Source organism: Sorex araneus, chromosome 1 (assembly GCF_027595985.1).
Source record: "Sorex araneus isolate mSorAra2 chromosome 1, mSorAra2.pri, whole genome shotgun sequence".
Classification (NCBI taxonomy): Eukaryota; Metazoa; Chordata; class Mammalia; order Eulipotyphla; family Soricidae; genus Sorex; species Sorex araneus.
The window spans coordinates 394,983,556-394,997,787 of record NC_073302.1 but is presented as its reverse complement, the minus strand read 5'-3'; the positions used below and the strand labels follow the sequence as shown (position 1 = coordinate 394,997,787).

General features: G+C 38.1%; 1 protein-coding gene across 1 annotated transcript in view; it reads right to left on the bottom strand.

Moving 5' to 3' along the window:
• SEMA3D (semaphorin 3D) overlaps positions 1 to 14,232 on the bottom strand; it is a 219,728-nt gene that overhangs the window by 140,306 nt on the left and 65,190 nt on the right. The window contains exon 2 of the mRNA XM_004602146.2: positions 6,411 to 6,600. Within this exon, the coding sequence (XP_004602203.1) occupies positions 6,411 to 6,561 (151 nt within the window). The 5' untranslated portion in view covers positions 6,562 to 6,600. The remainder of the gene's footprint in view (positions 1 to 6,410; positions 6,601 to 14,232) is intronic.

Genomic DNA, 14,232 nt, shown 5'->3' with positions numbered 1-14,232 from the left:
ACGTTAATGTGTTTGCTTTTTCCTGTACTGAGAATAGCCCACCTGTTCTAACTGCATATACTTTAGAACCTGCCCTGCAGGGGGGGTTGAGGATGGGTGAGACAAACAGCTAATCAGACTTGAATTAAGTTTTTCCTTAGTGCAGACCTTCACTAACCCTTCACTAACCCTTCACTAACTCAGAAAAAATTTCGAATTTTGTCCTTTGTTCTTGAAACAGTGATGTTTTGTTTTAGTTAATAGAGTAGAAGAATTAGGCTCAACAAATTAGCTGAGTCAAATAGCCTTGAATTTACTCTAGAGACACAGAAGACATTTGACTGATAAAAAATGGTAATTTGTAAATAATATAATACATAGACTTTGATTTCTCAGGAAACTCCAACAAAGAACCATTCTATCAAATAATATTTATCTCTTCAACAGAAGATACAAATTTTAAATGTAATTTTAATTTTTTCTATGAAAATGAAAGAAGTATTATTCAATCTTCTTGCACCTGTCAACTGCTACCTGTCCTCATTCCAAACCAAGAACCAAGAGTTAGAATCAATATTGCAGAAAGTGACCTTCAACCTTTCTATGCCTGCACACCAGCACAGCCTCTGGACCAGTAGCTGAAGGACAACATTTTAGAAAAACAAAAAAATTAAAATTGAAAAAAAACACTATTGTTGGAGACTGAAGCAAGCATGGTGCCAAAAATGTAATGAAATGTAATAATGAAACCTGTACTACTTTTATATCTTGATATTAGTGTTTCTGAATATGTCAAGTTTCCACCAACTGCACAAGGTTTTAAGAGCCTGACCATGAACTAGGGTCCCAAAGAGACAACTTAGTTCAGTCATATAATAGCTTCTTGCTTTGATGTAAGGTCTTTGAGCTCTGAGTATCTTGTTTCTTATCAATAAAATGGTTGTAGAAATAATGGTTTCCTGAGTGCCATAAAATTTAATATGATATAAATATAAGTTGCCCAAGACAGCCTAGTGTTTCTTTTTTTATATTCTCCATGGCATGTCCCATACTTTGAAATGACATTCATTTGTACACTTGTTCTACATCTGTCTCCCTATATGAAAAAGAAATCTAAGGAGACAGTGATTTCTCCAAGCTGTGACAGTGTCACAAACATCTGAAACTGTCCCAAGAGGAATCAAGAAAAAAAATCAAATTAAGAATAGTAAATTCCTCTGGGTTAAAGTAATTGAATATAATTATCCAGTGTTTCCTAATGCTCTCAAAAACAGACTGAGTGTGCATAAACATAAAAGAATTCAAAATATGCAAGTAAAGTGAAATCTCTTTATACAACAATGGAACCCCACAAACTCCTGTGTGTTCAGAGGTTCAAAGCTAAACCTTTATCAAAGAGTATTCTGTGGATAAAATTGAGATTATATTTCAGTTGACCTCCAAGAAATGCCTCAAAATAATCATTGAGTTATTCAAAGAAGCTAAATTTACTTGTTGGCTGCCTTTCTGGTCAGCACCTTGATAAGAAGGAATTAGGGAAAAAAATGTTAATTTTGCCCCATAAATCTAATGTTTGAAACAAAACTAAAATTTATTTTAACTAATTTTTAACCTCACATCTGGCATTATCAACTCTTATACAGTGTCAAATATGAGGGGAAAAGATGAACAGACACTTTCTCTAAAAAGACATAGAGATGATCAACATGCACATTAAAAGAATGTTCTGCATCCCTTATCAGGAGAATAAAAAATATAATTAAATATAATCTTACACCAGTGAGAATTACACGCAAAAAAACAACCAGTACTAGCATAGTCGGGAAAGGGGATCCTTATAATTACTAGTGGGATGTCAACAAGTGAAACCTTTTGGGAAAACAATATGGACACGTCTCAAAAAACAAAGAACTGTGTTCTATATAACCCAGCAATTCTATGACTTGGTACTTAATCCAAGAGACAAAAATCTCTATTCAGGAAAAAAATGCACTTCTATGATTACTGCAACATTATTCTCAATAGCCAAATTCTGGAAACAAAGAGTCCAGGAACAGTTCACTATGTAAAGAAATGACAATACATATATGCAATAGAATACTACTCTGCTATAAGAAAAGAAAAGATGATGAGTCCGAAGAAATAGTACAATGGATCGGGCATTTGCCTTGCACACAGCCCACCAGGATTTGATCGCCATTCCTCCATATGGTTCCCTAAGCATCATCAGTATTGATCCTCGAGCACAGGCAGGAAAAAGCCCTAATCACTGCTAGGTGTGGCAAAAATCCCAAACAAACATAAGATAAAATCATGTAATATGATGTACATAAATGGATCTAGAGATTGTCTTGCTGTGCTGAGTCAGTCAGAAGGAGAGGGACACAGAATGGTTACCTTCATATGTGAGTTATAAAGAAATAAAGTAAAGGAAATAACAAATGTCCAAAAGAAAAGAAACTTCAAACTGGTCTTCAGTACAAATCTTTTTTTGTTTGTTTGTTGGGGTTTTTTTTTGTAAATTTTGCTTCTTGGGTCACACCCGGCAATACACAGGGGTCAATCCTGGCTCTGCACTCAGGAATTACTCCTGATGGTGCTCAGGGGACCATATGGGATGCTGGGAATCGAAAACCCGGGTCAGCCACTTGCAAGACAAATGCCCTACCCACTGTGCTATCACTCCAACTCCACCTTCAGTACAAATCTTACCAAGGCAGGTGAATGGGGGGTTTGTGGGGATAATTTGAAAGCAGACACTAAAGGCAGAGGGTGGTACTATAGAAGATGCTCTATAGTACTGGTATATCTTATCTTGAAACTTTACCTTTAACAGTATTACAAATCATGGTATATAAAACAAAGTAAGCTTTTACAATACTATTTTTATAAAGCTTGATAAAGAATGGTACTAGGTGGTATCAATTCAATAGTCAAAATCAAAGAGAATTCCAATGGAGAGTATTAGCTCAGAAGCAAGAATGTAGTACATAAGCATTTTTCTTCACTGCACTGTAGCACTGTCGTCCCGTTGTTCATAGATTTGCTCGAGCGGGCACCAGTAATGTATCCATTGTGAGACTTCTTGTTACTGTTTTTGGCATATCAAATACGCCATGGGGAGTTTCTGATGTGCAGGGGAGATACTCTCAGTAGCTTGCTGGGCTCTCTGAGAGAGACAGAGGAATCGAAACTGGGTCAGGCAAGGCAAATGCCCTACCCACTGTGCTATAATGACTATTATATAAGGGTTTGGCATTGAACACATTATCACAATGCCAGTCTACCAATCTACTTTTATTCCCATAAATGGATTAAGGGGAATAAATTTTATTAGTCTATCAATACCTTTTGGATACCCATTGATTTTAGATTATGTGATCTAAAATAGATATGTTCAGTAATATTTAAGGTTAACAATTGAAAATCATCACTGTCACTGTCATCCCATTGCTCATCAATTTGCTCCAGCAGGTACCAGTAGCGTCTCCATTGTGAGACTTATTGTTACTGTTTTTGGCATATCCAATACACCACAGGTAGCTTGCCAGGCTCTGCCTGGCGGGCGAGATATTCTTGGTAGCTTGCCGGGCTCTCCGAGAGGGGTGGAGGAATTGAACACGGGTTGGCTGCATGAAAGGCAAATGCCCTACCACTGTGCTATCGCTCCAGCCCAGTTGAAAATCATACAGATCATACAGTCAAATATTAACATGTGACTTCTGAAAATTTAACATCTCTATATAAACTTCACTCTGATAAGTATGGACTTCAGGGATGCATTATTCATTTCAAAAGTCTGCGAAGTAGGATTAAGAATCTAGATTCTATGAAATATGGGACTGACTCAGGAGCCAACTTGAGACACTGAAAAATCTCTCAATTTCTTAGTACATGAATATTTTCATATGTAGGAAGGATATATAATCACCATCAAGAGGGTTATGGTGTGTATGAAATCATATAATTCATATACAAACCTATAAATAATCTTTTATTCCTAGAGTTTCTTTTTATGCTTTCCTTGTTTAGCATATTCACATTTATCAATGTAAAATTCTTGTATTATTTGCTATTTCATAAAGAGCAAACAGAATTTTCTTTCCCTTTTTTCAGTCCTCTTATTTTCAACATTTTATATTTTAATTGTTTAGCTGTTCTATGTTGTTTTTAAAGTAAATTTTGAATGCATAGAAAGAAATCTCACCTAGAACATGATAATTTGTGAAGGGTATTCTTGAATAAGCTACATAACTATCAGGATAAAGATTCCATAGTTCTGAACACTTGCTCTCATATTTTCCCAGTTAGTTAGTGTTCCCACATCCCCAAAGACAATGGCCTGATTTATTTTAAACCATATATTAGTCTTTTCTTATTCCATAAATTCTAGAATATCATATCCCAAAATATCTTCCCCTAATACATTCATTCATGAAAGGTAAATTCTAAACAAACCCTAACACATGAAATGTGTAATATCTAAAGAAAGTCTACTGTATTCCATATACATTTGACATCAAATAAACTCTATAAAATCCAAGCTGATGATAAGTTATCTTAAACCTAGGGGAAATTAAAACTTTCAGAATAATTTACATCTTCCAACTTCCTTTAAATTCCTCTTATTATCTAAGATTTTAATTAAACCACAGCAGACTCAGAGAAGAAAAAACAAGGAGTCAGAGTAATAGTATAGCAGGTAGACTGCTTGACTTGCAGGCATGTAGCCAAGCTGGGTTTGATCCCCAGTACTACATCTGTTTCCCAAGTCCCACCAATGGTGTTCCCTTAGTGCACAGTCAGGTGTAAGCCCAGAGAACCATAAGGTGTGGTAAAAAAAAAATACACACACACAAAAAAAACAGAAATAAATAAAACAAGAAACAAAACAAAAGAAATAAATATTTGTGCATGATACCTGTCTCTCAGGACTGGTGCAATAGCACAGCAGGTAGTGCATTTGCCTTGCACAGAGCTGACTTGGGTTCAATTCCTCTGTCTTTCTCAGAGAACCCAGCAAGTTACCGAGAGTATCCTGCCCGCACAGCAGAGCCTGGCAAGCTACCCATGGCATATTCCATATGCCAAAACAGTAACAAGAAGTCTCACAATGGAGACATTACTGGTGCCTGCTCAAGCAAATCAATGAACAAAGGGAGGACAGACAGTGTGATGCTACCTGTCTCTCATCAACACACACACACACACACACACACACACACACACACACTTTGCTTATGGTAACAAATATTTTTAATCAATTAGCTTAACACTAAGTAGACTTCATTTTATCTCTGTATTTTAAAACTTTTACATTACCATTTTATATTAAAATATATATTAGACTTGGGCTGGAGTGATAGCACAGCGGTTGGGCATTTGCCTTTCACGGGGCCAACCTGAGTTCGATTCCTCTACCCCTCTCAGAGAGCCTGGCAAGCTTACTGAGAGTATCGAGCCCACGCGGCAGAGCCTGGCAAGCTACCTGTGCGTATTGGATATGCCAAAAACTGTAACAATAAGTCTCTCAATGAGAGATGTTACTGGTGCCCGCTCGAACAAATCGATGAGCAACGGGATGACAGTGATATATCAGACTTAAGGATATCCTCAACTATCAGTTTTTAAAAAGTATCTTACTATATTTAAAAGCACCTAATTTGGGATAAACTAATTAGTATAATCTATTTGGCATTTACTAATATTTTTCTGTTAATTGGTGCTAATTGCATCTAACCCATATTAAGTTAAATGTGGCTTGCTAGGGCTGGAGAGATCTTAGAGCAGTTCAGGCTCTTGCCTCACACATAGCCAAACCAGGTTCAATCCCCAGCACTGAATATAGCCCCTGATCCCAACCTAAAGTGATTCCTGAGCACAGAGACAGGAGAAAACCCTAAGCACAACTGGACATGGACTCAAAACCACTGTCACTGTCATCCCGTTGCTCATCTATTTGCTCGAGCAGACACCAGTAACGTCTCCATTGTGAAACTTGTTGTTACCGTTCTTGGCATATCAAGTACGCCACAGGTAGCTTGCCAGGCTTTGCCGTGCAGGAGAGTTACTCCCGGTAGCTTGCTGGGTTCTCCGAGAGGAGTGAAGGAATCAAACCCGGGTCAGCCGCGTGCAAGGCCCTACCCACTGCTCTGTCACTCCAGCCCAGACTCAAAACCAAAATAAATGAATATATAACTTTTAGACCAAAATTTCTTAACTACACTAATAAGTAGCTGATCATGTAAATACTTGACTAAAAAATACTTAGCATTTATTTTGTCCCAAAAAATCCCCCAAATTTTGCCTTCTATTTTACCATGCTTATTAACTGTTGAGAATACTATAAATACTTTATTGATGTCAGTAAACATTTCAAAATAAAAGATACAGTAATAGAAATACAATTCATATAAATAATTGGGCATTACCTTTATAAGTTAACTTGAGTCGCGGAATATTTTGCTTAGAATTCCCACTGACTGGAAGAAACAGCATGGTCAGGCTCAGCATCACCAAGGCATGGAAAATGTGGAAATCATGGCTTCTGGACTTTGGTCTCTCATCTTTATCAGCATTCATGATGAAACAATGCTCTTTTCAGGCAGTTATTAATTTAGTCTAAAAAATAAGAGAAGATCTATTAATAGAGCAGTTCACTGATTTTTTTCTTCACTAAGTTACAATTTCCTGAATGTACCAAGATTTTAAAAAACAATTACTCCTTCTCTCTTGTTTTGCTCCTTCAAAACTTGCAGGGGAATGACTCAGAACTGAGTAACAGAATTCAAGCCCGGCTTCAATCTGACTTGGAGATGATTATATAATTGAAATTTCAACACTATATGTTAATTAGCATTTCTTCCTCCTCTGAAAAATATGTTAATCAAATGCAGAAAGTACATTTTTTAATGACGAATTATTTGACCATGTAATACTAAATCCCACTGTTTTGATCATACCATCCCCTATAGAAAAGACACTAAGCCAGTATTTTAAGGAAGCGATAGTATTTCCAACTTAAAGATATTAAGAAGTCATCCTAAAATTTGGTAAATGGGTAAATTTGGCATAATACATTCAGGGTCAATACTACAGATTTTTGGCTAAAATGATAGAATATTATTGGCACCAAATATACTATTCCACGAGGAGGGAACAAAGAGATTAGAGTCCACACAACGTGACAAAAATAAAAAGATGAGCTATAAAATTAAAGACCTTATAAGGGGAAGAGTTGGTTATTTACAAATTTGTGCAAATATGTTGCCTTGGCTGTCTTTGTTAAGCCCTGGGACAAATAAAATAAATCTACTTCAAATTAAGCATGATACTAAGATTTCAACAAATATTCACTAAGTGAATTTTATGCGACATTATGTGTCGCAGATAATTTAAAGTATTTTATGTAAGTTAAATTAATGTTGTTAAATTAATTGAATTGATAGATATGACTATGAGATTCTAATGTTATGATGATTTGATTAAACAAATTAAATATTAGCCCATAAGAGCTCCAAAGGAATAAAATACTAAACAGAACTGATACACAATACCAGCTAGGTTTTAACCTATAACCAATAAAACATATATATGTATACCTGTATAAATATATACATATACATATATGTGTATATATACACATACATACTTTCTCTTGTCCCCGCGCCTGGCTGTCTTCACTGGGGCCCCTAGGAGGGGGTGGGTTGAGTTTCCCTCCCTGCCCCGAGAGAACCCCAGCAGCCAAAGACCGCTGGAACCCAGCCACAGCCATGCTCAAGACCCCTCTCCACACGTTCAGACAAGCCTCATGCATGAAGGAACCACCACAGGAATCAAAATGTTTGGGACCCAGGGCTGAGATATCCGAGCTTGCTCGGATCGGGACTGGGCCTCTTCCACCCAGATCCCCTATTTTCCAGTAGCTAGGTGGTCACACTGCCCCAGCGCAATGTAACTGCCCCCAGCACCAATGGCCAACATCCAGAGACTGTAAAAGCAAGATTCTAAAAGCACATGGCCGGGAACATCTTATAGCCTAGTTCTCCCTCTTGGGTAATCTGGCAAGCTACAGAGAGTTTCCTGCCCACATGGGAGAGCCTGTCAAGTTCCCATGGCATATTCATATGCCAAAAACAGTAACAACAATGGGTCTCATTCCCCTGACCCTGAAAGAGCCTTCAATGTGGCATTGTTGGGAAGGATGAGTAAAGAGAGGCTGGGACAAATGGAGACGTTACTGAGACCGCTTAAGAAAATCAATGATCAACGGGATGATGATGATGATGATGATGATGATGATGATGATGATGATGATGATGATGATGATGACATATTTTTTCCAACAAACCCTCGTTTCTGCCCAGTGAGTTACTATTGGACTATTTTTTTGATGCTGCATAACTCAAATCAAATGTGATAAAATTAAAAGAATGTTAAGTATGCCACAATTTATCATTTAACCATGTGCATAATAGGCCTATAGGAAAGCTAATGAGTTATTTTCTTCAACAGATGAGTAAAGATAGACAAATTTAAATATTTCCCCTAAATCAATGTGAATTGGAATAGTAAGATGAATTAAAGTGCAGATAAATTAAAAGATTTAGCCTAAGATTTAGCTAGAAGGCTTCTTATAACCTTAATCTTGGAACACTTTGCCTTATTATAGAATGAAGTGGTCTTTATCTCTTTTTTTTTTTTGGGTCACACCCAGCAATGGTCACTCCTGGTTCTGCACTTAGGAATCACCCCTGACGGTGCTCAGGGTACCATATGGGATGCTGGGAATTGAACCTGGGATGTCCGGTTGTAAACCAGAATACAAAAAGAACAATGTCTACCTAAAAAGAATTTCCTTTGTTCTATCTGCTTCAGGTTCTGTAAAATTAATGTATGATACTAGCATTAATGCTTGATACTAGCATTAGCTTTGAAAAATTTCAATTTAGGCAGTTTATTATTATTGAAATAGTTATATTTAGTTTCCAGTCATACTGATAACCTTAGTATTACTTTTTAAATGAAAAAGCAACTCTATTAAAATGGTCCAGCATGCTTTTCACCAAATTCATACATTTAACAACAAATTATATATTTTCATCTCTTTTTCTCTTAGAGCTATATATATGTGTATATGTGTCATAGTTCTTTAGTCATCTACTCTTGGACACTTGGATCGTTTCAGATTTTAAATACTGTAAATAGTGTTTAAATGAACATAGGAAAGAAAATTTCCTTTTTTAAAAAATTTTATTGAATCACTTCTACACAGTTACAAGCTTTCATATTTCAGTTACAATCACACAATGATCAAACACCCATCCCTCCATCAGTGCACATTCCCCAACACCAAGATTTCTGGTATACCCCCATTTCCCACTCTCCCCCTGCCTCCATGGCAGACAATATTCATCATACTCTCTCTATACTTTCTGGCATTATGGCTTGAAACACAGACACTGAGAGGTCATCATGTTTGGTCCATTATCTACTTTCAGCACACATCTCCCATCCTGACTGATTCCTCTAGCCATCATTTTCTTAGTGATCCCTTCTCTATTCCATCTGCCTTCTCCCCTCCACTCATGAAACAGGCTTCCAGCTATGGAGCAATCCTTCTGGCCCTTGTATCTACTGTCCTTGGGTGTCAGCCTCTTGTGATGTTATTCTATATTCCACAAATGAGTGCAGTCCTAATATGTCTCTCCCTCTTTCTGACTCATTTCACTTAGCATGATACTCTCCATGTCTATCCATTTATAAGCAAATTTCTGACTTCATCTCTTCTAACAGCTGCATAGTATTCCATTGTGTAGATGTACCAAAGTTTCTTTAACCAGTCATCTGTTCTAGGGCACTTGGGTTGTTTCCACATTTTGGCTTTTGAAAACAGTGCTGCAATGACTATATAGGTAAAGGTGTCCTTTCTACTGTGTGTTTTTGCATCCTCCGGATATATTCCCAGAAGTGGTATTGCGGGGTCATATGGAAGCTCAATTTCTAGTTTCTGAAGGACTGTCCATATTGTTTTCCAGAATAACTGGACCAGTCAGCATTCTCACCAACAGTGAAAGAGCATCCCTTTTTCCTCACATCCATGCCAGCGCTGGTTGCTTTTGAATGTGTGCCACTCTCTGTGCTGTGAGATGGTATCTTGTTTTGATTTGCATCTCCCTGATGACTAGTGATGTGCAGCATTCTTTCATGTGCCTTTTGGCCACTTATATTTCTTTTTTTGAGGAAACTTCTGTTCATTTCTTCTCCCCAGTTGTTGATGGGGTTGGAGCTGTTTTTCTTATACAATGATAAAGGGATCTGTATAACAGGAGAGCAAATTTCTTTTCTGAATAGTTTTCGGCCCCAGGGTAGCTGCTGAGAAATAGAATCGCTTATTATATGAAAGCTAAATTCCTAATTTTTTAATGAAGTGGCCAGATATTTTTCATAAAAGGTATTATTAATATAAAATACAAATAAAGTACTAATTTAAATAATAAAATTTAACATAACATTAAATTTAACATAACATTAAAAGTTAGAGGGTTGGAGAGACAGTATAGTGGATAAGGCATTGAACTGGATTCGATCAATGGGTTTACTCCACATTTGGTCGCCTGAATTTACCAGGATTGATCTTTGAATACAGAGACAGGATTCAGCCCTTAGCACCACTGGATATGCCCCATCCCCTTCAAAACAAAATAAATGGATAAATAAAAGTTGCACTATTTCACAACTACTAAGGTGGGTTTATGCTATTGCTACAAGAGAATAACTGTAGTTAGTCTACAGGAAAATTTATCATGATTAATTATAAATTGTGAGTTTGGGGGTTGGTTAAAATGACTCAGTGGATTCTGAGTTTGATCCCTGCATTGCTAGAAAATTACAAGTATTTATTTGTTCAATATCTTTAGAAATGAATCATTGCAAATATTTAACATTTATGCAAGCATTATTTTTACAAACTACTTTTATAAGTAGTTTTATAGCCATGCATTATTTTTATAAACTACTTTTACTAATAAGAAAAATTCTGTATGTATACCTATTCTTAGTATTTTAGAAAAGATATATAGGGGCCGGAGCGATAGCACAGCGGGTAGGGCATTTGCCTTGCACGCGGCCGACCCGGGTTCGATCCCCGGCATCCCATATGGTCCCCCAAGCACTGCCAGGAGTAATTCCTGAGTGCAAAGCCAGGAGTAACCCCTGAGCATCGCTGGGTGTGACCCAAAAAGCAAAAAAAAAAAAAAAAAAAAGAAAAGATATATAGCTGACAACTAGAGTTAGGAACAATGGCTCCTTTTGCAGTTAAAAATTGATTTGTAGCTTTTGTCCCCATCATACATAAGGAAGAGCTGTTGATCAGAAGTCTTTCCAACAGCATAAATGATTGAGTAACATATTTTGAATGCATTAACTACTATACTCTTATAGTAAGATAAGTCACTTTCACTGTATCACTGTCATCCTGTTGTTCATTGATTTGAGCAGGCGCCAGTAACGTCTCCATTCGTCCCAGCCCTGAGATTTTAGCAACCTCCCCTTACTCCTTTTTCTCAATGATTGGAGGCTCTTTTCAGGGTCAGGGGAATGAGACCTGTCATTGTTACTGTATTTGGTATATGAAATATGCCTTGGGGAGTTTGCCAGGCTCTTCTGTGATTTTCCCTAGTACTACTAGGAGTAATCCCTGAGCACCACCCAAAATCCAAAACACACAGCTGGAACAATTATTAGGTAGGTAGGCCATCTGACTTGCACATGGCTTAACTGAAGTTCAATTTCTGGCATCCCGTGATTCCTGTGGTCTGGACCTGGCACATGATAAGGCTTTTCATTGCCTATACTGTGTGACCTGCAAACGTTATAAATATCCAAATTAGGGAGCTTGTGAGATAGCACAGCAGGCAACACTCTTGTCTTGTATGCAGTCAATGCAAATTAAACTCCAGCACTTTATAGGGTCTCGTAAGTCCCCAGGAGTAAACCCTAAGTGCAAAGCCAAGAGAAAGCCCCAAGCACAGACAGGTGTGACCCAAAATCAAAAAAGGAAAACGTACAGAAAACACACATTCTTGAGTCTTAAACTTGTTTTAGAGTCACTCCTATTAATAGTGGGTGCCTCTCATTTGTGGAGTATAAAATAATGTCACATGAGGCTGACACCCAAAGACAGTAGATACAAGGGTCAGGGGAATTGCCCCATAGCTGGAAGACTGCTTCATGAGCAGAGGGGAGAAGGCAGATGGAATAGAGGAGGGATCACTTAGAAAATGATGGCTGGAGAAACCAGTTGGGATGGGAGATGCATGCCGAAAGTAGATAATGAACCAAACATGATGACCTCTCAGTGTCTGTGTTGCAAGCCATAATGCCCAGGAGAGAGTATGGTGAATATTGTCTGCCACTGAAGCAGGGGGAGGGTGAGAAAGGGGGAGTATACCGGGGATATTGGTGGTGTGGAATGTGCACTGGTGGAGGGATGGGTGTTTGATCATTGTGAGATTGTAACCCAAACATGAAATCTTGTAACTATCTCACGGTCATTCTATAAAATTAAAAAAAATTAGTGGGTGCCCATGTGGTGCCAGGGGTTGAACAGAGGACTTCCCATGCAAAGTACAGACTCCAGCCCTTAGTTATCTCCCAGGTAAAAACTTCTTAGTCTTTTATTGAGAAACCATGATTGACAAAGTTATTCATGCCTGAGCTTCAGGCATTATGGTCCAACACCACCTCACCAGTATCTACTTCCCTCCAACAATGTCCCCAGTTTGCCTTCCACCCATCAGCCTGCCTCTGTAGCAGTCACATTTTCTTTTACAATTTTAGGCATTGTTTTATAATACTGTAACTGATGGGATGTCATGCTTAACACTTTACCACTGTCCAGCACCACCTCTGCTGATCACCCATGATTTAGCACATTGTAATCTGAAAAAATAATGGATTTTTTTCCCTGCCACACCCACAGGTGCTCAGGGATTACGCCTGGCTCGGCACTCAGAAATAGCTCCTGGCAGGCTAGGAGGAGACTATATGGGATAACTAGGGATCAATCCAGCTATGGGAAAGTGTTTTAAAGTAGCTGCTGTCTGACCATTTCAGACTATTTCAGTGTTTTTCTGAGCATGGACCCCATCTGATCTTGTCTCCTTCCTTATAAGTCAAAGATAAGTCAAATACAATATTAAGAAATGCAGGGCTGGAACGATAGTGCAGCAAACATGGCATCTGCCTTGTGTTTGTCTTGCATGCGGCAGATCTAGGTTCCATCCCTGGCATCCATGGTCCCCCCAAGCAATTCCAGGAGGAATTCCTGAGTGCAGAGTCAGGAGTAACCCTCAGCATCACCAGGTGTGACCCAGAAAAAAAGAAAAATGAAAATGTCAAGAAACAATAAGAGTCTCTCAGCCGAGATGTGATCCCGGGGGCCACACATGTGCGACCTCACCGCAGCTGCACGAGCATGATTCCAGAGGCCAGCTAAACTACTATAGGTACCGGAAGCTCCTTGCAGAATGTCTCCAGACTAAGAACTAAGCCGCGGCCCCATGCCTGCCCAGGAGGGGAAAGGTATTTCTCTCGCCTTTTCCTTGCCGAGGGGGAGGGGAGAGAGTGTGGTAACCCCCGTATTATGAGAACCACTAATGAGAGGTACAGCTTGCAATGATCCAATTTCTGGAAGAAATTTCCCTGGACTTAGTTTCTAAAATACAGAAATCCAAAACTGTGTGGCCGCTATTGCGGCCACGTGACCTCATATCTCTTCACAGCAGGTCTGACTCTAGTGGGGAACTCCTAACAATAATAGTGAGTGTTTTGGTGAAATATTGAATGTAACCAAAGTAAAGAGAAAGTAAAGTGAAATTTATAAGTTACACAGGCCGGGGGTGGGGGGAAGGTATACTGGGGTTTTTTTGGTGGTGGAATATGTGCACTGGTGAAGGGATGGTTGTTTCAGCATTGTATAACTGAGAATTAAGCCTGAAAGCATGGTAATTTTCCACATGTTGATTCAATAAAAATAAAATAAGAAACAATAAGAAAGACAATACATATTTACAGTACTGTACTATATTTACCACCACCATAAATTCACATCATTGACACTTTACCAAAAAAATCAAGTATAGGCAAACCTGTATAATTTAAACCCATATTATTCAAATCTATATATTCCTTACTTTTAAGATTATGTTTGCATGTATATATGTATGTAAATGTAATTTATATACATAAATT